The 22,206-nt window shown below is 67.5% G+C and overlaps 3 protein-coding genes across 6 annotated transcripts; 2 read left to right on the forward strand and 1 right to left on the reverse strand.

The window, feature by feature from the left end:
- Positions 1-1,474: 1,474 nt before the first annotated feature.
- On the reverse strand, positions 1,475-4,111 carry BABAM1 (BRISC and BRCA1 A complex member 1). Its single transcript, XM_080359284.1, has 9 exons — positions 4,087-4,111; positions 3,187-3,496; positions 3,047-3,105; positions 2,835-2,955; positions 2,684-2,762; positions 2,315-2,339; positions 1,970-2,099; positions 1,802-1,888; positions 1,475-1,724 (listed from the first exon to the last, which is right to left on the reverse strand). Exons 2-9 carry the CDS (start codon positions 3,478-3,480, stop codon positions 1,524-1,526), a joined length of 996 nt encoding a protein of 331 aa, XP_080215410.1. The 5' UTR covers positions 3,481-3,496; positions 4,087-4,111; the 3' UTR covers positions 1,475-1,523.
- Positions 4,112-5,034: 923 nt separating this feature from the next.
- Positions 5,035-9,358, forward strand: USHBP1 (USH1 protein network component harmonin binding protein 1; the record flags this gene model as incomplete). Its single annotated transcript, XM_080359194.1, has 15 exons — positions 5,035-5,043; positions 5,162-5,367; positions 5,449-5,549; positions 5,632-5,759; positions 5,833-6,066; positions 6,153-6,263; positions 6,347-6,453; positions 6,534-6,674; positions 6,762-6,847; positions 7,130-7,262; positions 7,347-7,590; positions 7,740-7,931; positions 8,018-8,109; positions 8,188-8,364; positions 9,121-9,358. The coding sequence occupies 15 exons, from the start codon at positions 5,035-5,037 to the stop codon at positions 9,356-9,358; spliced, it is 2,199 nt and encodes a 732-aa protein (XP_080215320.1).
- Positions 9,359-13,909: 4,551 nt separating this feature from the next.
- NR2F6 (nuclear receptor subfamily 2 group F member 6) lies at positions 13,910-20,950 on the forward strand (the record flags this gene model as incomplete). Of its 4 annotated transcripts, none has more annotated exons than XM_080359067.1 (4): positions 13,910-14,765; positions 17,869-18,032; positions 19,435-19,959; positions 20,676-20,950. In XM_080359067.1, the coding sequence occupies exons 1-4, from the start codon at positions 14,521-14,523 to the stop codon at positions 20,948-20,950; spliced, it is 1,209 nt and encodes a 402-aa protein (XP_080215193.1). In that variant the 5' UTR covers positions 13,910-14,520. The 4 variants fall into 4 exon arrangements, with proteins under 4 accessions (XP_080215193.1, XP_080215195.1, XP_080215194.1 ...); XM_080359069.1 differs by having other exon boundaries at positions 17,869-17,972; XM_080359068.1 differs by having other exon boundaries at positions 17,869-17,963; positions 19,366-19,959.
- Positions 20,951-22,206: the final 1,256 nt, after the last annotated feature.

Genomic DNA, 22,206 nt, shown 5'->3' on the forward strand with positions numbered 1-22,206 from the left:
GGCGATGGCTTCTTTCCCTTCCTGCGGGGAGGGGACGCTGCTGTCACCACAGCCGGGGCCACCGCGGGGTGACACACCCGCTGGTCACCCCCCCAGCGATGATGAGGGTCCCAGCACAGGCAGCACTGCGTCCCCAGAGCTGTCCCCACTGACCTGCTGTCGCAGCTCCGGGTCCTGCCCTTTCCTCAGCGGGAGCTGGAGGCACCTGCAGCCCCCCCGGGCCGCGGTGACGTGCAGCGGTGTCACCCCCCGGGCAGCCCTGGAGCAGGGGGCACCCAAACCGGGCCGGCGTGAGGACACCCCTGTGCCCCCCCGAGCAGCGCACCCAAAGCGGCGAACGCACCTGCCTCCTCCGCCCCGCTCCGCGCAGAGCCCCCCCAGCCCCGTGCATGCTGCTGCACCGACCCGCCACCCCCCGGTGCAGGGCCAGGGGCTCCCCCTGCCCGCTGCAAACCCCCCCAGGGCGGTGCATGCAGGGGAACCCCTAAGCAACTCCCCCCCCGCGAGTTACAGCACATGCAACGCGCCCCCCCGCCTGGTGCGGCGCCGGTATTGCAGAGCCCCCGCCGCTGCAAAGCGCCGCCCGCCGTGCCCGTCCCCTCCCCATGCCAGTGTCCCCTCCCCGTGCAATGCGCCCCCCAGCCCAGCGCAACGCCCCGTGTCCCCCCCGCCCGGTGCAATGTCCCCTTACGGCTCCCACCGCCCCGCGCACGCGCCCCGCGCCCCTCCCGTTCGAACGGCCCGCGCGTCCCCTCCCCGCGCCGCTCATTGGCTGGCGAAACGGCCAATAGGAGCCGGTCGAAGGGCAGCCCCGCCCACATGTCCAGATACGGTGGCGGCTGGAGGGGCGGGGCCTCCCCCGCCCACCGCTCTCCGGCGCCACCCAGCGGCCGGCAGCGGCGCTGCCCAGTGCCGCCCAGGAACCGCACCGGCGCTCCCAGTAACGGCACCAGCGCTCCCAGTGCCCTGCACCGGCATTGCCCAGAGCCCCCCAGTGCCGTGCACCAGTGCCCTGCACTGGCATTGCCCAGTGCCGCCCAGGAATTGCACCAGCGCTCCAAGTAATGGCACCAGTGCTCCCAGTTCCCTGCACCAGCATAGCCCTGAGCCTCCCAGCGCCGTGCACCAGTGCTCCCAGTACCCTGCACTGGCATTGCCCAGTGCTGCCCAGTAACCTGCACCAGTGCTCCCAGTACTCTGCAGCAGCACCAGCCAGTTCCCTGTACCAGTATCCCCCAGTGCCCCCCAGTAACCACCCACCACCCTGCCCCATTGTCAGTGCCAAGAGCCCCAGCACTGTCCCTTGGGGTCCCCACGCCAGCAGGGCACAGGACACCCCACCCCATAGCCAGGGGGTGACATGGGGCCGGGGGGGCGACACCACCCCCAGCCCCCCTGGGCTTTCCAATCCACAGCATCACCACGACACCCGCTCAGGAAAACGTGTTTCTTTCCCCCATCCCAGTTAACATCGTTTGGTCACAGCCACCCCCCCCGCCACCAGCTGTGTCCCCCCGCCCCGCTCAGACGGTGGCCTCGATCTCGGGGGGCTCGTCCCCCTCCAGCAGCCCGTAGGCCGCGTGGGGCTGGCATGGCCGCTGCAGCGGGTGCGCCAGCAGCTTGGCCATGCAGTTGTGCAGCTCCACGGCGGGTCCCGCCAGCGACACCTCGTACTTGTAGTTGGTGCCTTTGGTGTCCAGGCTGCTGAAGAAGGCGTACATGTCCTGCGGGGGGACACAGGGGGACAGGCAGCGAGGGCAGGGGGTGACACAGCCCCCCAGGCACCCCGTCCTGCATTTACCTTCCAGCTGGTCTCATCGTCCTTCTCCTCCGCGCCATTGTGGATGTAAACCACGTCGAAGAAGAAGTAGGGACACTGCAGCATCTTCTGCAGGGCGAGACGCCAGGGGAGGCTCGTCCGTGCCCCTGAGCCACCCGGGGGGGACACGAGGGGACGGGGGGGACCCACCTTCATGTGCTCCGACATGGAGAACTGGGGTTGGCAGCCCGGGCGGCCGAACACCAGGATGGTGCGGACCACGTAGGGCGGGGGGATGGTCTGGACGTTCTCCGTCACCGGCAGCTCGATCTTCTGCTGGCTGCACCGGGGGGAACGGAGGCGGCTCAGGGACGCCCCCACGGCGGGCAGGGCTGCCTGTGCCTCGGGGACCCCCCCACCTTGTCCCACGGGGACAGCAGCGCCCACCACACAGGCTGTTTGGGTTAAAGGCTCGGGGCATTTTTACAGTAAAGCAGAAAATTCGTAGCCAGGGCGGGAGCCCCAACCCCCCCATCCCCCCCCAGCCGTACTCACATCAGGTTGAAGAGACCCTCCAGATCTGCAGCCGCAGGTAAGGACCGAACTCAGCACACAGAGCGCTGCCCGCCCCCCAGCACCAGGGTGGGGAGGAAACACCAAGAAATAAGGGTTTGGTGGGTCTGGGGGGGCTGGTGTCACACCCTGCTTGGGGGGGGACTCAGGGGACCCATCTGACCCCCCGGCCTCAAACGCTGACACCCCGCTGGGGCTGCCGGGGCCGCCAGCGCAGCCGCAGAGCCGCTGCCACCTGCAGGTGACGGGCACAGCGGGACCCGGGTGTGCTTGAGGGACCCTGTTTGCACCCAAGGGACCCCCCGCGGTCCTGCCCCCCACCCCGTCCCAGCCCCACGGGCAGCGGGATACTGAACGACTTGCAGACGACCGTCTCCAGGTCATAGAGGCAGCTGCAGACCTCGCGGGGGTCCGAGGTGAACCCTGAGAGCTGAGAGGAGCCGGGGTGAGGGGGGCACGGAGGTGTCTCCGTCCCCACCCATGATCCCACGGCCCCGCTCACCCACGTGGCGTCGTTGTTCACCACGACCAGCGCGAACTCGTGGCACTTGTCGATCTTGTGCTTCGTCCTCACGAACATCTCGATCATCTTCTGGGAGATGTTGAGCGCGTTGGTCTTGGACCTGCCGCGGGGTCACAGCTCAGCAGGGACCCGCGCGGCCCCCGGTCCCCACCCTGGGGACAGCAGAGCCAGGAGCAGCCCCCAAAACTCACCCGTTAAACGACTCCAGTTTGGGCAGCGCCATCTCCTCCGCCAGGTCCAGGCAGATGATCTGCGGGCGACACCGACGGCTGAGCCCCCACCAGCCCCTCACCCCGGCGTCGGGGCTGCCCCCCGTTCCCGCAGCACTCACCACCTTCTCGGGGCAATTCACCCGTGGGGTCTTGACCTGGACCTCGCTGGGGGGCGCGGGGCCGGGCCAGGCGGTGCCGTCGGGCGCCGCCGTGCCGGGGGGGCTGTCGTCGGTGCTGGCCGCCTCGCCCTCGCCCTCGCTGCGGTTGCCCACGCTGGCCTGGGCGCTGAGCGCTCGGTCCTCGGCGCCCTCGGGGTTGGAGCGGGTCCTGGGCCGCGGCTCCGGCGCCTTCTCCTCCTCCTCCTCGGCCGCGCTGCCCGGCTCCGACGTGTCCATTGCGCACCCGCGTTCCATGGTGGCTCCGGCGGCGCTGGGGACACGTGGGGGTGGCCGTGGGGGTGGCAGTGCTGCTGCACCCCCTGCACCCCCCGCTCTCTGCACCCCTGGGACCCTCCCACTCTGTGCCCCCCTGTTCACGTACCCCCTGCACCCCCCGCTCTCTGCACCCCTGGGACCCTCCCACTCTGTGCCCCCCTGTTCACGTACCCCCTGCACCCCCCGCTCTCTGCACCCCTGGGACCCTCCCACTCTGTGCCCCCCCTGTTCGTGTACCCCCTGGACCCCCCCACTCTTTGCATCCCCTGCTCACACACCCCTGGACCCCTCCCGTTCTGTGCACCCCTTGCTCATGCACTCCCTGGACCCCCCTGCTGTGTGCATCCCCTGTTCACATACCCCCTGCACCCCCCGTGCTGTGTGCACCCCCTGTTCACGTACTCCCAGGACCCCCCCACTCTATGCACCCCCTGTTCACATACCCCCGTACCCGCTCACGCACATGCCTGGACCCCCCCACCCTGTGCACCCCCCTGGACCCCCGGGCTCCGTGCCCCCCTTGCTCCGGCCCCCCCGTGCCCCCCCCGCACCCCGGTCCTGCGCCCCCCCACGCCGCGCGCTCACCCGCTCCGGGCCGCGCGAGCCCCGCCCGGTCCCGCCCGGAAGTGGCGTCACGCGTGGGGCTGCTGGGACTTGTAGTTCCCGGGGTCTCGTCGGGCACGTGGGGGCAGGAGGGGACCCCGAACGTCCGTGCGCTGCACCCCAAACACCCACATACACCCCCCTGCACCCCAGACACCCATAGACACCCCCTGCACCGCCTCCTGCACCCCAAATAGCCGTGCACACCCTCCTGCACCCCTACACCACCTCCTGCACCTCAAATATCCGTGCACACCCTTCTGCACCCCTACACCACCTCCTGCACCCTAAATATCCGTGCACACCCTCCTGCATCCATGCACCGACTCCTGCACCCCAAATATCTGTTTACACCCTCCTGCACCCCTACACCACCTCCTGCACCCCAAATATCCGTGCACACCCTCCTGCACCCTTGCACTGACCCCCTGTGCCCTAAATACCCTCGCAGCACCCCTTTGCACCCCAAACACCACCCTCCAGCACCCAAACGCCCACAGCACCCCTGGGCTGCACACCCCAGCAATGCCTCCCGGCACCCCAAAAGCTCACACACACCCCTGCACCCCCCAAGTCCCGGCTGCCCCTCCAAGCTCTGAGGGACGCTCAAGGGTGCAAAGCTGGGTGCGTCCCCCCAGCAAGGGAGCCCAGTGCGTGGGGAGGGTGCAACGTGGGGCCACGGTGCCGTGGGGCAGAGTGGGGAGGGAGGGTTTTGGGGGCAGACCCCCCCGAGAGGGCTGCAGCGCCTGCCCGGGCACGGGGCAGCGCAACGGTTAACGCCGGGGCCGCCGAGGAAGAGGAAGGAAATTCGGCAGGAACAAGGACGGGGACAGGCCCAGGGCAGGCGCTGGCGACGCAGACAGGACGCCGGGAGCACCGGCCGTGGCACCGCGACGAGCACCGGGGACAAGCTGGTGGCTCAGAGACAGGATGGAGAAGGCAAGTGCTGCGGCCACTCGGCCAGCGGCCAAAACTCGTCCCCATCCCAGTGGGTGTCACCTCTCCGTCCCATGGTGCCAGCCGGGCTGGGACGGACAGACATCCCTGCTCCCTACAGCCCCCGCAGCCCCCGCCGGGCCAGGAGGAGTTTGAGGATGGGGAGAAGGATGAGGGTGAGGACAAGGATGAGGCTGACGATGACGATGAAGACATGGCAGGGGACACCGGGGGCCTTTTGAGCTATGATGACTGCATTGCCCGGCTGCTGGCGACGGTGGCCCGGCTGCACCGGAGAGCCGAGCAGCTGCAGCACCGCATGGGCAGGTACCAGCACACAGCGGCCACGGGGCACCGGGTCCCACCACCGCCCGGTCCCCTCCACCTCTGCCCTTCATCACCCCGCAGGGAGGATGAGGAGGGCTGGGAGGGCAGCGCCAGCCTCCCCACTGCCTGCCCGCAGCCCCGGCACCTCGGTGGCACGCTCGGCACTGCTGGCAGCACGGAAGGTGGGTGCGCCGTGCCGTGGCGTGATGTCCCGTGCTGTGCCAGCGGCTGGGACCTGAGCGTGGCCGCTGTCCCTCTCCCCAGCCCACGGCCCCGACCTCTTTGCGGAGCTGCAGCACACCGTGAGCTCGCTGGAACGCGCCGTCTTCTCCCGGCACCGGTGGGCACCGGCGCAGCCCCTACCTGGGGAGCAATGGGCACAAGCGGCCAAGGTGAGCCAGACCAGCACGGCCAGCCCAGACGCCACGGCGATGAGCACCGGCTGACCGACCCTGTCATTCCCAGAGGCTGGAGGAGCTGGACCGGGCACCGGGCTGGGCGGGGAGGGGGATGCACCCACGCCGGGGCCCGGAGGAGGCGGCGGGCGAGGGGCTGCCGGTGGAGGAGGCAGCGGTGGCGGCAGCGGTGGCGAGGAACGCGGCGCTGCGGGCGGCCCTGGGGCGCCGGGACGAGGAGCTGAGCCGGGTCACGGCCTCGCTGCGGGCGCTGCGGGGGGAGCGCGACCGGCTGCAGCAGAAGGTGGGTGCACGGGGGGGCACGGCCCCGGTTCACCCCCTGGGTGCTACCGGCGCAGCCCCTGGGGCTCAGCCTGGTGCTGGGTGCAGGTGCGGGAGCTGCGGGACGCTCTGGCCAAGCTGGAGGAGCTGGGGGGCTCCAGCAGCGACACCCCCACGCTCAGCAGCCCCTCGGGGCAGGGGGAGCCCTGGCTGCCCCAGGTGAGTGTGGGGCTGGGGGGGTGCAGCTGCGCCACGGGGGGGCTCGGCGGGTGGAATCGGGGCTCTGCCTGTCCCCTCCGCAGGACCTGCCCCAGGGCGGCGATGGAGCTCAGCCCCACAGCCCCCTCTCCCCTCAACCCTCCGAGGGGCCCGGCCGGGAGCAGGAGGAGCAGGTGCAGCAGCTGCAGGGGTGAGTGCCCCCCAGCCCCTCGTCGCTGGGGAAGCCGAGGCGCGGCGCTGCGGCTGAGCGCGGGTGCTGGCGGTGCCCAGGTGCCTGGGGAGGCTGCAGGAGGTGAACCGGCAGCTGGCGGCCGCGCTGCAGGAGTGCAAGAGCGATGCGGAGCGGCTCAGCATGGTGCTGGGCCAGCACGAGTCCCGCAGCACCGCCCTGCGCCTGGCCCTGCGCTGCAGGTGGGGACACCGGGGACAGCGGGGACATCGGGGACGTGGTTTGGGGGGGACAGCCTGTGGTGCCACACTGAGCCCCTCTCCCTGCAGTGAGCGCTGCGGGGGGGCCTACGCTGCCCTCCTCCACGTGGTGAAGGCGAAGATGGGCAGGGAGGAGGAGGATTGTGCCCGTGGCGGTGAGTGGCGCTGGGGGGCTGGGGGTGCGGGGCAGATTATGGGGAGGATGCTGGGGTGGTGCACGAAGATGCTGGGGGATATCGGGGGATACAGGAGGGGATGCAGAGGGGATACAGGAGGGGTACCAGGAAGGTGCTGGGGGGTTGCAGGGAGGGTGATGGGGATATCGGGGGATGCACGAAAGGTGCTGGGAGGATGCTAGGGAGCCCTGGCCCCCAGCACACCCCCATGACACACACTGCGGAGGAGACCTGCCTGAACACTGCTCACCCCTTGCCCAGGAGCCACGGGGGAGCCGGCACCCCACGGATGTGGGTCCAGCCCCACAGCGACGCAGGGGCTGCAGCTCCCAGGGCGAGCGGAGCCGGATGGGCAGGAGGAGAGCGGGGACAGCGGCTCCCCGGGGCTGCAGAGGTACCGGGGAGATGGGAGGTCACAGTGGCTGAACCGTCCCGCGGTGGCACCGTGCACACCCCAGCTGTGTCCCTGTCCCCCCAGCGCCCTGGCACCCCCCGCGACGGAGGAGGGGGCCCTTCGCGAGCACATTCGCCGGCTGCGTGCGGAGCAGGCGGCCGTGGAGGCATCCCTGCGCGACGCTTCGGTGCCCCCCCGCGTTGGCACCCCCCGCGGCGAGGACGCCCGCGCCCGGGCCGAGCGGGTGCTGCGGGATGCCCGGGCTCTCCTGCCCGGCTGGAGGCGGCCAGACAAAGCGGAGCTGCTGCGGGACCTGGCGATGCTCAAGGTGAGGTGCTGGGGGGAAAGGGGAGCTGGATGCCTGGGTCCCTCCCAGGGTTCTGCAGGGTCCAGGATTTGAGCAGGGGGTGATGAGTGGTGGGAGGGAGTGGAACCAGGGGACCGGGGCCGTGCCTCAGTTTCCCCCTGCCCTGCCAGGAGGCCATGGCCGACCTGAAGCTCCGGCTGCAGCTGGTGGAGAGGGAGAAGCGGGGTCTGGAGGTGCTGGCGGCCGGGCAGGGGCCGCGGGAGGCTGCGCTGCTCCTGCTGCTCCAGCACCTGCAGCGGGAGCGGGACGGGGGGTCTGGCCGCCCCCCCAGCCCCTCCAGCAGCTCCAGCAGCAGCGAGGAGGTAAGGACAGCGCCCACCTCCCCTTGGGGACCCTCCCTGGGACTGCGGGTGTCCCCGGGGGTGGGACCCACCCCCAGTCTCTGCAGGATGCTCAAACTGGCCGGATAGGAGCCGGGGCTCCCCAGCAGCTCCCAGATGTGGAGAGGATGCAGGAAGAGCTGCTCCGCACCCTGGCGCGGTAAGAGCCCCGAGTGCGGTGCCGCGGTGCCGGCGCTGGCGGCGCCGGGCTGGCTGCCACGCGGGTGTCTGTCCCCAGGGCGCAGGAGCTGCGTGGCCGGGCAGGGGCCCTGGCGCTGGCCCTGGAGCAGAGCAGTGCCACCAACCGCGCGCAGCAGCTGCGGTGTGCCACCGTCACCACCGACTTCTTCCAGGCTCACAGGTGGGCGGGAGGAAACACCCACCCCAAAAACGCAGCGCCCTCCCGCATGGCCCGGTCGCACGTCACCCCCTCCTGCCCCACATGCGCGGTCCCTTCCTGCGCACCCCAAAAGCACGGTCCCTTCCTGCACACCCTAAAGCCCTGTCCCGTATTGCACATACCCAATGCACAGTCCCTACCTGCGCACCCCGAAATTGCCGTCCCTTCCCGTGCACCCCAAAAGCACTGTCCCACCTTGCATGTGCAATATTGCGGTCCCTTCCTGAACACCCCAAAAGCGTACCCTCTTCTTGCATACCCCCAAAATGCTGTCCCACCTTGCACATTCCTGATGCACGGTCCCTTCCTGCACATCCCAAAAACACAGTCCCATATTGCACACCCCAAAAGCACGGCCCCGTATTGCACACCCCAAAGCTGCGTTCCCACATTGTGCATCCCAAAAGCGCAGTCCTATCCTCCAAACCCCAAAACCGCGGTCCCATCTTGCTCACCCCAAAACCGCGGTCCCATCTTGCACACCCCAAAAGCGCAGTCCTATCCTCCAAACCCCAAAACCGCGGTCCCATCTTGCACACCCCAAACACGCAGTCCCATCCTGCACACCCCAAAAGCGCAGTCCTGCCCTCCACACCCCAAGACCGCGGTCCCATCTTGCACACCTCAAAAGCGCAGCCCTATCCTCCACACCCCAAAACCGCGGTCCCATCTTGCACACCCCAAAACCGCGCTCTCATCCCGCACACCCCCAATGCACCGTCCCCTCCCGCACACCCCAAGGCCGCGGTTCCTCCTTGCGCACCCCCAAAGCACGGTCCCCCCTGCCCGCGCGGTGCCCGGGGCGCGGTGCCGCGGCGCTGAGCACGGTGCCCGCAGCGCGCTGGCCCTGGCGTACCGCGGCGCCCGGCGCAAGCAGGCGGCCCAGCTGCGGCGCCTGGAGGCGCAGGCAGCCGCCCTGCGCAGGCAGCACGCGCGGAGGCTGCAGGCGCTGGCCCGGCGACTGCAGAGCCTGGAGCAGGGGACAAGTGACAGCGAGACCTGCATCTAGGGACACCCCGGCACCCCCGGACAGCCCCGCGTCGGGAGGCGGCTGCTGCATCCCCGGGGAGAATAAAGCGCTGATGCTCGTGGCTCCACCGACCTGCGGTTTGGGTTTTTGGGGGGGTTCAGGCAGCCGGACCCCTGGCTGGGTTGATCCCAGTGGGGCTGGGAACAAAGGCTGTGTCCCCCTCCGCCCTCCCCGCTATCTCGTGGCGCAGATGAAGCCGTTTCGTTATCCCTGACGTGGGATCAAAGGTGACGGTGGTGGCCGTGGCGGCAGGGGCCCATGCATATTCAGGAGGGAAGAGGAGCAGTGACCCTGCACCGGGGGCAGCCTCGCCGAGCAGGGGGGGTCCCGGCAGTGGGGCTGTGCCAAGGGGGTGCCGCGGGGAGGGGGGGCTGAATCTGGCAGCCCAAACCCCGGCATGATGGGGTGTCTGGCGGGAAGATGCATGGGGCTGTGGGGCTCAGCAGCGCTGCAGGATGGAGGGGAAACTGAGGCACGGAGCTCTAGGTAGGCTAAAATGAAGCCTGCAGCTCCCTGGAGAGATCCTGCAGTGGAGTTCAAGGCTCAGTGGATCGATACCCAGAGCGGTGGTGATGGAGAGGGCAGAGAGAGGGATGCAGGGCTGCAGGATGCAGGGATGCGGGATGCAGAGATGTGGGATGCAGGGCTGCAGGATGCAGGGATGCGAGATGCAGGATGCAGCGATGCAGGACACAGGGATGTGGGATGCAGGGGTGCGGGATGCAGGGATGTGGGATGCAGGGATGTGGGATGCTCGGCTCTGCCCAGCCCGGCTTGTGGGGGGGCCGGGGGCCGGCGGGGGCCGGTGGCGGTGGCGTGGAGGGGCTGACCCACAGGTTGAAGGTCAGGGCTCCGCGCTCAGACCCCTTTTCAGATTCAAATGTGCTCCTGGGGGCTTTGTGCGGGGTCAAGCTCCGCCGAGAGCCGCATGAAAGGGTCGGGGCAGCCGGGGCGGCTTCAACCCTGGGTGCCGGGAGCAGGGGGAGGGCAGGGGGGACCCCGCCGCCACCCCCACCCCAGCTGGACAGGTCCCCCCGCTGCGTCTCGCTGACCCCAGGGCCAGACTGGGTCCCCCCGGGGGCACCGGTGTCCCCACTGTGCCCAGCGGCTATGGGGGTCACTGCTCACCCCACACATTCCTCCAGAAACTTGCAGCTCCCCAGGGAAGGCTCCATGTGCCAGTTCACAGTTTGATCCAGCACCATTCTGGTCCACTCCCTGCCTCAGTTTCCCCTCCGTGGAGCAGCGTGGGCTGCAGCAAAGCCCCCGGGTACCCTCGGGTCCCCTGGGAGAGCAGAGCGGGTCCCGGGGGGCTACAAAACACCATCCTGGCCGGGGCCGGCTGTGCCAGGAGCAATGGGAGCGGGAGGTGCGTGATTCACGTCCCCCCTGGGGAGGGAGCGTCCGGCCGTGCCTGGGTGGGGGCCGCAAGATCTGATATCCCAGGAATGCAGGGCAGGGAGCGGCTCTGCCGCAGGGCGGGGGCACGGGGACAAGGGGGACCAGGGGGACCAGGGGGACCAGGGGGACCAGGGGGACCAGGGGCAAGGGGGGTCGGTCTCCTCCAGCCCCTCGGCCGGGCTGGGGCCAAAACCGCAGCTCCATGGGAGCGAGAGCCCATGTGTGTACAGTGACCCCTGCCACTGTTTGCACACGCGTGTGCACCCCCGTGCATGGGGCTGCGTGTCCCGTGCACACGCGTGTGCAACTCGACAGAGGTGCACTCGCTGCACGGGCACGCGATGGTGCTCCCTGCACCGTGCCCAGGGTGCTGAGGAGCAGCAGCACAGCCGGGCCCAGCGCCCCTTTGTCCTTCCCGGCGGCCGCCATTCGGCCACGCAAGGTCACGGAGCTGCAGGAGGGTCGGGACCCCCCCGGGACCCCCGCCGGCCGTGAGGGCCCCTTCACCCCCTGCCGGCTCCGGAGCAGCTCCCGCCTGCCCTCGCCACCCCGGCACGCAGACACATGCCCGCACGCCCGCCAGCAGGATCCGGCCGCAGGAATGCGGCGCCAAGGAGCCCGGCCAGGGCTCAGCACCCTCAGCACCCCAGGGCAAACTGGGGCTGGGGGCTCTGGCAGCTGCTCCGGCGCCGGATCCTGCCCAAGGGCTGAAAATCAGGGGACTGACCCAAAACCATGCAGGGGTGCCGGTCCCCATGGGGGTGCACTGGGGACAGACAGACAGAGGGAGCCCCTGGGAAGCACCGCTGCTGGCAGCTCCCATGCAAATTCCGGCACGGGCACAGCTGCCTCTAACCGGGATCCCAGTAACCGCGTCAGGGCCGGCGGCACCGGCATCTGGCTCTGTGGTGGCACCGGCACCCAGCTCTCTGGTGGCACAGCTGCCAACCTGCACATTTTGGCAAACACTCCCCAATCGCCCCCAGCCCAAATGCCGTGGGGGAGCTGGGGGACACCGCTGCCCCCCAGGTCCAACCAACGGCGAGCCCGGCAACCTCCCCAAGCGCCGCGGGCGCCTCTGCGGTGCCGGAGCCTTCCCGGGGGCGTCGGGGCGGCACGAAACGCGCCGGCGGCTCCCGGGGGCCCTTTTGTGCGGCGGAGTCAGCGGAGCAGCGCGAGGAAGGAGGAATTCCTCCAGAGATCAAACGCCTTCGCCAACTGGACACCAACGTCAAAACAAACGCGGCTCCCAGCGCGGGGCCGGGAGCCGCGCGGGGGAGAAGATCCAATTTCCTCCTTTGTTCCTGGATTATTATTTTTTGCAGGGGGTGAGGAGGCGGGGGAGCGGCAGGGAAAGGGCCATAAATCACAGGCTGACAGAAGAGAAAGGAGAAACGGGGCTGGCTGCAGGTGGGGGGTGACACCCCTGCCTGGACGGGGACCCCCCCAGGCGCGGTCCCTTGGCAGCCGGCTCTGCCGGGTGTCGCTCCCCGAGCCCACGGCCGCGGCAGCAGGTACCTGGCGAGCAGAGATCCCTCCAGACAGGAGGAAATGGAGGTTTTATTTATGGCCGGAGCTGTAATCCCTCCACCTCTGCTGCACCCCAGCTCCGGGCTCAGTGCTTTGCTATTGGTTTTTCTTATATCCTGCCCATTTTGCTTTGCCGTAGCCCTGGTGGAGATGCTGGCCCTGGGTTGGGAATGCCAAGGACGACGGCGTCAGGCGCTGTGAAGGTCGCGGTGGCACTCGGTCCAAGCCTGTCCCTGCAGCGTGGGCATCACCAGCTGCTCCGCTCGGCACCGGCACCAGCCTGGCCTGAGCTGGGACTGCAGTGTGGGGTCCCCCGTGGGGACAGGGCTGACCCGAGGACATGCCAAGGGGACAGGGGCATGTGGGGGGCACCCAGCCCATCCCGCACCCCGGCTTTGTGCCCTGCCCGATAGACTTTGCCCCCCAAGTCAAGGTGAAAGGTGCGCTGCCGGGAGACACCGGGGCTGCCGCGGCACAGCCAGGAGAGTTTGGCCCATGGGTGAAAGGCGAAGGCAGGGTGATACCACCAGGCTGTTCCTGGGTCAAGCACCTTTCTGCAGGGTTTGTTTTCCCGTTAATGATTAGCAGGGCAGCAGCAGGCGGGCGCTGCGCACCCACAGCCCGCGCCCCAGCCCACCCCTTCGCCGACAACCTCTTACGGGTCTGACTTGATTAACCACATTTCAAACAGATTTTACAGGGCTGCAGGCACCCAGTCCACAACCGCATCCCCGTCCCAGGGGCTGCGCAGGGTGTGGCACCCGAGGGACCCCGAATATCACAGCAGCGCCCCACGGCACGGCCCTCACGCCCCGTGCCAGACGAGGAGCCGCGGCCTCGTGCTGTTTGCAGTAATTAAAGATCCCGCTGGGGCTGTCGGCAAGAGGAGGGGATTGTGGATGTGGATGTCGATGCCGACAGCTTGGCCACGGGCCAGGCGCGGGGGAACCGCTTCCCATCCTCCCGCCACGGCCCTGCGGTCCCAAGCGGTGTCACACCACACCACGGTGACCAAGCTCTGCCCAAGCATGACGGGGTGGACGTGGGGCTTGCTCCTCGTCCCAAGGGGACCCCAAGACTCCATGGTGAATGTGCCCCTTGCCGCACCCGGTGGCTTAGAGGTCACTTGCTGGGGGGGGACAAGGACTACAGGCAGCGCCATAGACATGACCACAGCCATGCGCGGCATGGCCTGGCACACCGCGCTCCCGGTGCCGTCCCTGGCAGCACGAGGTGCCGCATGCTCCCGGTGCCACCGAAGGGTCCCCAAAGGGTCGCCAAAGGGCATCGGGCAGACAGGGGGCTACATCCAGCCCCCTCCGCTGGCCAAACCGCCGGCTCTATAGCGGCGGCCAGACCGCGGCTTCTCCCTGCCCGTGCCCGGTACCGCAGCGGGGCCGTGCCCGGTGCCGCACCGGGGTCGTGCGCGCCCCCGCCACCACCGGCCCACGGAGCCGCCCAGGCCATGCCGTGCGCAGCCCCGCTCCGGTGCGGTGCAGCGGGGCCGCCCCCTCGGCTCCCCCCGGCTCGGCTCCCCCCGGCCCGGTTCCCGGGGGGCGGCCCGGGCGCTGCGGCGCGGCCGGGGCCGGGGCAGGACCCGGCGGGCGGCGAGCGGAAGGGGAGGAGGACGGGGAGGAGCATCCAGGGCGGCCACCGCGGCAGCGGCTGAACTTTGCTCTTTCGCGGGAGGCGGGGAGAGCCCCGGGGCTCGGCGGAGCGGGTCCCGCCGGTCCCGGACCGGGCTGCATGCAGCGGCGGCGGCGGCGGGGCCCGTAGGGGCGAGGGCGGGCCGGGCAGCGCCGCCTCCTCCTCCTCCTTCTCCTTCCCTGCCGGTGCCGCGGAGCGGAGGAGCCACCGGGGGCGGGCAGCGGCGGCCCCGCATGCGGCCGAGCCCCGGGGCGGCCGCCGCGCCCGGAGCCGCCGCTCCCCGCGGGGGGATGCGCCGCGCCCCGCTCCCGCCGCCGCAAAGTTTCCGCGGGGCCCCCCCGTTAACGGGGAGGCGGCAGAGAGCCCTGGGATAGAGAGAGAGAGGGAGGAGGGGGGGGGAACAAAACAAAACAGAAAAAAAAACATAAAAACCCCAAACCGGCCGCCGCCCCCCCCAAAAAAAAAAACTTGCTGAACTCGTTCCGGGAGGCGCCGGGCGCCGCGTACCGGGCGCCGCTCCATGCGGCGGCGAGGCCGGCGCTGAGCCCCGGGGCCGCGGAGCCATGGCCATGGTGGCCGGGGGCTGGGGCGAGCCCAACGGCGGCGGCGGCGGCGGCGAGGAGGCGGCGTCCCCGGCGGGCGGCGGCAGCGACGCGGAGCACGGCGAGGAGGAGCGGGCCGGGGCGCCGGTGGACTGCGTGGTGTGCGGGGACAAGTCCAGCGGGAAACACTACGGGGTCTTCACCTGCGAGGGCTGCAAGAGCTTCTTCAAGCGCAGCATCCGCAGGAACCTCAGCTACACCTGCAGGTAGGGCCGGGGGGAGCTCGGGGTGGGGGTCCCGGGGGTGGCAGAGCCACGATCGGAGCTCTGGGGGTGGCCCCGGTGTGCCCCTGGCGTGGCTCTGCAGTGGCCCTTGTGCAGCTCCGCGCTGGCCCTGCTGTGGCTGCGCGCTGGCCCCGCTGCAGCGCTAACAGGGGCCGCGATGCAGCTGCATGGGGTCCCCCAGTGTGTCACAGTGTCCCCTGCTGCAGCACCCTCCGTGCTCTGCACCCCACACGAGCAGCCGCTCTGCCCGGTGCATCCCGGATGCCCCGGCTGCCTCGTCCGCTGGGCCGCGGGGCACAGCCGGTGTCCAGGTCCTCGTCATCGCCCAGCTCCGCTCCGGCATTAATTGCTTTCCAGGCTAATGCCTGAAAATGCGCCGTGACTGTGAGTCACTTTGGTCACGGCCGTTGTACCCAGAGAAAGCACCAGTGCGGCAGTGAGAACAATTTTAAGCGGAGGTGTCACGAGCCCGGCGTGCCGCGGGTGCCGGGGAGAGGGGCCGCAGCACCCACCGGCCCCCACGCTCGGGCCAGCGCTGCGGCAGATCCAGACCCACCGGCAGGACCGGGGTCTGACCCCTGTGAAGTTTGGGGCTGCGAATAACTCCGGAGTTTCTGCTGGCTTGAAAGGAGCACCGGGCTGGCAGGGACGCGTGGGGGCCCCCGGCTCTGGGCTGATCACAGGGAGGTACATGTGGATATAGGGGCTCGCCCGCAGGTCTGGATCCACGTGTGGATGCTTCCAGCAGCGTTTGCTAAACCAGCGAGGGTGCTGCGGGGATGGCACCCGCATCCCAGCCGTGGACACCCCACGGCCAGGCTGGGGATGGAGCACCCCACCTCTGCACCCCACTTTCTCCCCACCCAAGGGAGTCCGGCTGCTTCGGGCTTCATCTGCCTCGGGAAGGGAAGGGGCAGCGCTGCTCCTGCGCTGGGAACCATCTCCGAGCTGCCTTGCTCTCGTTTGGGCGGCCTAGATTCGTCCTCCCCCGTGCGCAGCATCTCCTCTCCCGGCAGCTCCCGGCACCGGCGCTGCCGGGTCCTGGCTGACGTCAGCCGAGCCGCTCGTGGCCGCGGAGCTGCCGCTGTGGGGCTCAGCGTTCGGTTCCCGGTGCCCCCGGTCCTGCAGCATCCTCCCCATCGCCTGCCGCGGGGGCAGCGTGCGCGGGGGCAGCGTGCGCGGGGGCAGCGTGCGCGGCACCCCTGGCCTTGCCTCAGTTTCCCCATCTGATGAGGAGGATCTGGTTGGCGGACCCGGCCAAGCGGCTGTTTGGGATTAATGGTTTGAAGATACATCTGGCTTTTGCGAAATTCCAGTTTCCTGGAAACAAAGGAAAGGCCAAATCGGGGCTCTGCGTCCCAGATGCTGCGGGGGTGATGGGGGGTACTTGCTGGGCTGTGCGCATCCAAGATTTTATCCTGTGCTTGTCGCTGGGACCTGGGCACCTGCTTCAGGTGGTTTGGTTTGGTTTGTTGGGGTTTTATTCCCCCACTTTGCCCTGGGAAGTGGTTCAGTGCCATAGAAAAATGTGTGTTTTCCAAGTAGGGAGTAAAGTGTTGGAGGGGCCGGGAACAATGCTCCCCCGGCATCTGCTTTGTTCAAGGAGTCAAAAGCAGCACCGAGCCAAGATTGCTCTAATTTGAATATTAAAAGTGAGTTGGATTCAGTTTAGTTCTTGCACTAAATAATTACATGTTCTAATTACATAATTAGCACAGTATACGCCTTTTGTATTCTCACAGTTTCCCAGGTCGCTGCAGCCCTGTCAGTTGGGAAACTCGCTCTGAGCTGCTGCCGGGAGCCGGGCTGATGTTGGGGGGTTTTGCTGGTGCTGGGGACGGTGCCCAGAGGCCCCGGTGAGGGTCGGCCGGGCCCCCGGTGGCGGGTTTGGCCGCGGTGCCGGCCGCGTTGCCGCGGCGCGGGCGGCTGATGAAGATGTACCGTGACGTTCTGATGAGCGACCGCTTCTCCGCTGGAAGAACTTTTTCTATCAGCAACACGTTTGAAAATGTGCAAAGCGCAGCGGTGATGTTCGGGGTGAATTAATGCGGGCTGGAGCGCGGCGGGAATCCCCGCCTGCCTCGCCTCTGGAGCCGTGTAGAGACGAGGAGATTCGTGTCAGGATTGCCAGGCAGAGCCGAGCTGCTGCCGGACACCGGCCCTGCCCGCGCCTGCTGCTTTACGCACCTTAATATATTGCTGTTTTGCTGAAAATCCCCTTTTCTCCCCATTTGCTGCGGCAGCCTTTGGGTGGGATGCGAGCACCCAGTGTCACCTGTTTCCCGCTGCGTCCCTCGGGACCGCAAGTGACCCCAGGAATTGGGGCTGGGGGGTTTGGATGATAACGATGCCATTCGGGAGCGTCCCTGTCAGCCTGTCTCACCCTGGCTCTCCCCGCGATGCCGCGTTAGCAGAGGTCGGTGGCTGCTTGTGGTGGCGGCCGGTGCCCCGTGGTGTGATGCCGGGGCTACCGTGCGCCCACGGCTCCTTGCCGGGGGGTGGGCACGGTGCCCTTGCAATCTCCAAGGTTGCTCAGGGGGTAAAGCATCCCCCGGGCGCTGCAGACCCCACACCGTTTACCATGGCTCCGGAGCCGCCGGATTTTGCTTTGCCACGCTTGCAGGGTCCGCCCGAGGACATGGGGGCTGCGCCACCGCCATGGGGACACCTGCAAGCGCTCGGTGCCCAAGGGGCCGCGGGCTCAGTAGCCCAGACCCATAGGAAATAGTTGCAATATCTTACACATCTGGCAGGGCGGCCGGGGGCTGCTCAGCTGCGTCCCCTCCGTGTGCCGGGACACGGCACATGGCACCGCGGCACCAGCCCTGCGTGTCCCCGCGGGCGGGGTTCTCTCCAGCTCTCCTGCAGCCCCGGGCATCGCCGGCAGCGCGGACCGGCAGCCCCCGCTGGAGGAAATTGCCGTTTCCATAGCATCTGTGTGCTGCGGGCAGCGCCGCGGCTGCACGCCGTGGCACGGCCGCCGTGCCCGGGGGTGGGCGGCCGAGCGGCTCGGGGGGCGCAGGGACCCCCGGCAGCGTCACATTGTTCCTCCCCAGACCCTCATCTTGCCCGGTCCTGCCCGCAGGTCCAACCGCGACTGCCAGATCGACCAGCACCACCGCAACCAATGCCAGTACTGCCGCCTGAAGAAGTGCTTCCGCGTGGGGATGAGGAAGGAAGGTGAGGCCAGTGCCGTGGGGACAGGGGATGGTCCCCAAGGGGTCCCGGTGAATCATGCAGCTGCTCCCGGTGTCCCCTGTGCTCTCCCATCTCTCTGGGAACGCTGTTTGCACCAAAACCCCCGTTTGCCCCCTTTTTATTCTTACTTTCCGCCTCGAATGGCCCTCGGCGCCGGCAGCGCGGGTGGTGTTTGTTTGGAAAAGCCTTGAGCAGATAAGGTGACACACCTGGTGCCGGGACAGCGCCGGTGCCGCAGGCGCGGCGCAGGTCAGCTGGAACGAACAAATCCCCGTGCAAATGCGCTTTGCTCCCCATCGCCTGGGGGTGCAAACCCCAAATGCTTCCCGGGCTGCTGCAAGGGTTTAGCCCAAAATCGCAAAGCCCCGAGGCGCACGCGTGGGGCTGGAGGTGCCGGGCTCTGCCGCGGTGCCGGGGCTGCGTGGCGGCAGGTGGCATTAATGCGAGGAGCCGGGGGGGAAGGATACTGGAAGCAGGACAGTAATTCCCTCCTTTCCAGAGGAGTCGAGATGGCATTATTGCCACTTAGCATGATTTAGAGCTCTCATTTAAGTGGCTCATGAACAGCCCATAAATTAATTACTAGGGACTGAGCAAATAGTGGGCGCTAATGGGAGAGGGGGGGGGGGAGCTGAAAAATGGCTCTCCCTGAATGCAATTAGGAAGGGGAGTGCCCCAGGGTTAACGACGCTTCCAAGATGGACGTTTTATTTGCAAATAAATGATCGCTGCTGTGCGATGACCTTGGGCAGCGGTCGCTCCGCTGCGGCCGCGCTGGCACGGCTGGGTCCTCGCAGAGGAGGAGGTGACAGACCCTGTCCTGGCACTGGCCGTGGCCAAGCCGCGGCGCCGGCAGCCTGGGAGCTGAATCACTGGGATGCTAAATGAATGGGCGCAGAGCTCGCGGCACCCACCACCTCCCTCTCCCCAAAAGCCGCTCAGTGTTCCTTGGGGTGGCGGGATGCGGGGATGCCGGGTGGGAGCATCCCGGTCCATCCTCACCCCGCACAGGGCTGGGGAGCCCCGTGTGCCCCCCGGGGTGGGATGGGGGATGCAGGAGGATGGGGGATGTGGATGCATGGAGACAACTTCTCTCGTAGAATCATTCAAGATCATGGAGTCCAACCATTACCCCAGCCCCTGAGAACCTCGTGTCCGTCTGTCCAGCCCTCCAGGGATGGTGACTCCAGCACTGCCCTGGGCAGCCTGTTCCAATGCCCCACAGCCCTTTGGGGAAGAAATTGTTCCCAGATCCAACCTCAACCTCCCCTGGCGCAACTTGAGGCCGTTTCTTCACTAAACCCCCCAGGTCCCTCAGCCGCTCCATCACCCTTGTGCTCCAGCCCCTTCCCCAGCTCCATTCCTTTCTCTCAACCCGCTCCAGCATCTCAAGGGCTTTCTTGTCATGAGTCGCCCCCAAAACTGACCCAAATCTCTTCCTCTCCCCCCACAGCTGTGCAGCGGGGCCGGATCCCCCCCACCCACTCCAGCACCAGCCCCACCACCATGCCCAGCGGGGAGTATTTCAACGGGCAGCCGGTCTCAGAGCTCATCTCCCAGCTCCTGCGCGCCGAGCCCTACCCGGCCGCCCGCTACGGCTCGCAGTACGCGCAGCAGGGCAGCGTCATGGGCATCGACAACATCTGCGAGCTGGCCGCCCGCCTCCTCTTCAGCACGGTGGAATGGGCCCGCAATATACCTTTCTTCCCCGAGCTGCCCGTCTCTGACCAAGTCGCCTTGCTCCGGCTCAGCTGGAGCGAGCTGTTCGTGCTCAACGCGGCGCAGTCGGCGCTGCCGCTGCACATGGCGCCGCTGCTGGCGGCCGCCGGCTTCCACGCCTCCCCCATGTCGGCCGACCGTGTCGTCTCCTTCATGGACCAGATCCGCATCTTCCAGGACCAGGTGGAGAAGCTCAACCGGCTCCAGGTGGACTCGGCCGAGTACAGCTGCCTCAAAGCCATCGCGCTCTTCACGCCGGGTAGGTTGGCTCTGTCCCCTGCTCTGCCCTCCGCCCCGAGAAGCATCAGCACCCCCATTTACCTGGGAGTTTGGGGTCTGGGGAGCAGCGTGTGGCAGAGTCCTCGTGCCCTGGCGCTTCTCTGCCCGTGGTTGCAGCGTCCCAGCTTGTCCGACTGAGTGCAGGGGCGAGCTTCCCGGCGTGATGGGAATGGGACCAAATACCCGCTGTGCACCCTGGGGGGGCCCTGGGGAGCCCTGTCCCTTGGTGTGTCCTTGCTTATGACACCCAAGAGGTGCCTGGTCCTTCCTGGTGGGGATGAGCCTGCAGCAGCCGGGCCAGCGTGAGCCGTGATCTCGCACCGTGCTGCAGGCAGCTGCACCCCTCATTTGTGGAATAGAATAATTATAGAATAATAGAATAATTTGATTGGAAGAAACCCTCGGGGTCATTGAGTCCAACTGGCACTGCCTCATGTCCTGAGAACCTCATGTCCGTCTGTCCAGCCCTCCAGGGATGGTGACTCCAGCACTGCCCTGGGCAGCCTGTTCCAATGCCCCACAGCCCTTTGGGGAAGAAATTGTTCCCCAGATCCAACCTCAACCTCCCCTGGGCAACTTGAGGCCGTTTCCTCTGCTCCTGGCGCTTGTTCCTGGGGAGCAGAGCCCGACCCCCCCATCTCCAAGCTCCCTTCAGGCAGTTGCAGACACTGACCCTTCTCCATGTCCCCCTTACAGACGCCTGCGGCCTCTCGGACCCGGCGCACGTGGAGAGCTTGCAGGAGAAGGCGCAGGTGGCCCTGACCGAGTACGTGCGCTCGCAGTACCCGTCGCAGCCCCAGCGCTTCGGGCGGCTGCTGCTGCGGCTGCCGGCGCTGCGGGCCGTGCCCGCCGCCCTCATCTCCCAGCTCTTCTTCATGCGGCTGGTGGGGAAAACCCCCATCGAAACGTTAATCAGGGACATGCTGCTGTCCGGGAGCACCTTCAACTGGCCCTACGGGACAGGGCAGTAGGGGATGGACCCTCTTCCCTTAGGGACACGCAGCAAACGGACCTGGATTCCCTCCCCGGGAGGCCTGAACTGCGACATCCCCCTGTCCCGCAGCATCCTGCAGCTCGTCCGTCCCCCCGAAAGCAGCGGGGTCGCAGTGTCAACCTCCGAAAGCTGAAGGTACTGGCCGTGCCGCTGCTGTTGGACACCGAATTCTTCTGTACCCCCCTGAAGCGGAGCTCCCGGCCCCTCTGGCGTCCCCCCCGGGGACCTCAGAGCATCCCCGGGGCTGTGTCCCTGCCTTGGAGCTCGGGAGGGGGACACCAGGACACCGTTCTCCAGCTGCCCCTCCAAATCTGAATGTCAGATGACGGGAGGTCAGAGCAGCCGGGCCCCCCTGCCTCTGCCCCCCAGCCCCCCTGGCCACTTCCAGCCTCAAGGACTGAAGGACCGAGCTTGGAGCAGCTGATTTTTGGGGACCTGGTCCCAGAGCCCCCGCAGCACTTTGCAGTGAAGCATCTCCACTGTCGGGGCACAGCGAGGTGGGGGTGCAAAGCAAATGGTCCTTTATATCCTTTTTTGGGTGCTGCACTGCCTCAGTTGGTGCTTTGACACCCCAGGACTGGCTCCAGCATCCCCACCCAGGGGAGGTGGGTGCCAGCATCCCCCTCCCCACCCTCACTATGTTCCTGTGCCTCATTAGGTGTTGGGGGGCCCAACATTGGGCTGGAAAGGGGGTGATGCTGCCAAGGGGTTGGGGGGGGGGTCCTTGTCCCCAGGGCTGAGCCGTGCTGGATGAAGGGACACATGGTGAGATGGGGGACAACCCCCCCACCCCGGGCTCTGCTTCTCGGGGGCAGGTTGAACCCGGGGGGAATTTGTCATTTAGATTGATTCACTGAAAATATAATCCCTGTTCAATGATACTAAACAAATTAACTGAAGTCAATAAAAAGATGTTTCTTACAACGCCGGGGGATCGGCTCATCCTGCAGCGACACTTGAGCCCCCTCCAGGGGACTGGGGGGAGATATAATCCCCCCAAATTAAGCCCTATAAGTGAATGGGTGTTTTCTGAAATCCTGGGGGGCCCTGGGTGATGTTCCTAAACACAGGGGTCCCTGGGGAATAAATCCTGTTTGCTGGGGAGCAGGAGCCAGCATACAGGTTCATACCTGGTTTTGGGGAACCAAGCAGGGGGGGGAAATTTGGGGCACGCCCTCAAGATGGGCACCAGGACACCCCCTGCACCCCCTTTCACTCCAGCTCCTGTTTAAA

The sequence above is a fragment of the Nesoenas mayeri genome (genome assembly GCF_963082525.1).
Source record: "Nesoenas mayeri genome assembly, chromosome: 25".
Classification (NCBI taxonomy): domain Eukaryota; kingdom Metazoa; phylum Chordata; class Aves; order Columbiformes; family Columbidae; genus Nesoenas; species Nesoenas mayeri.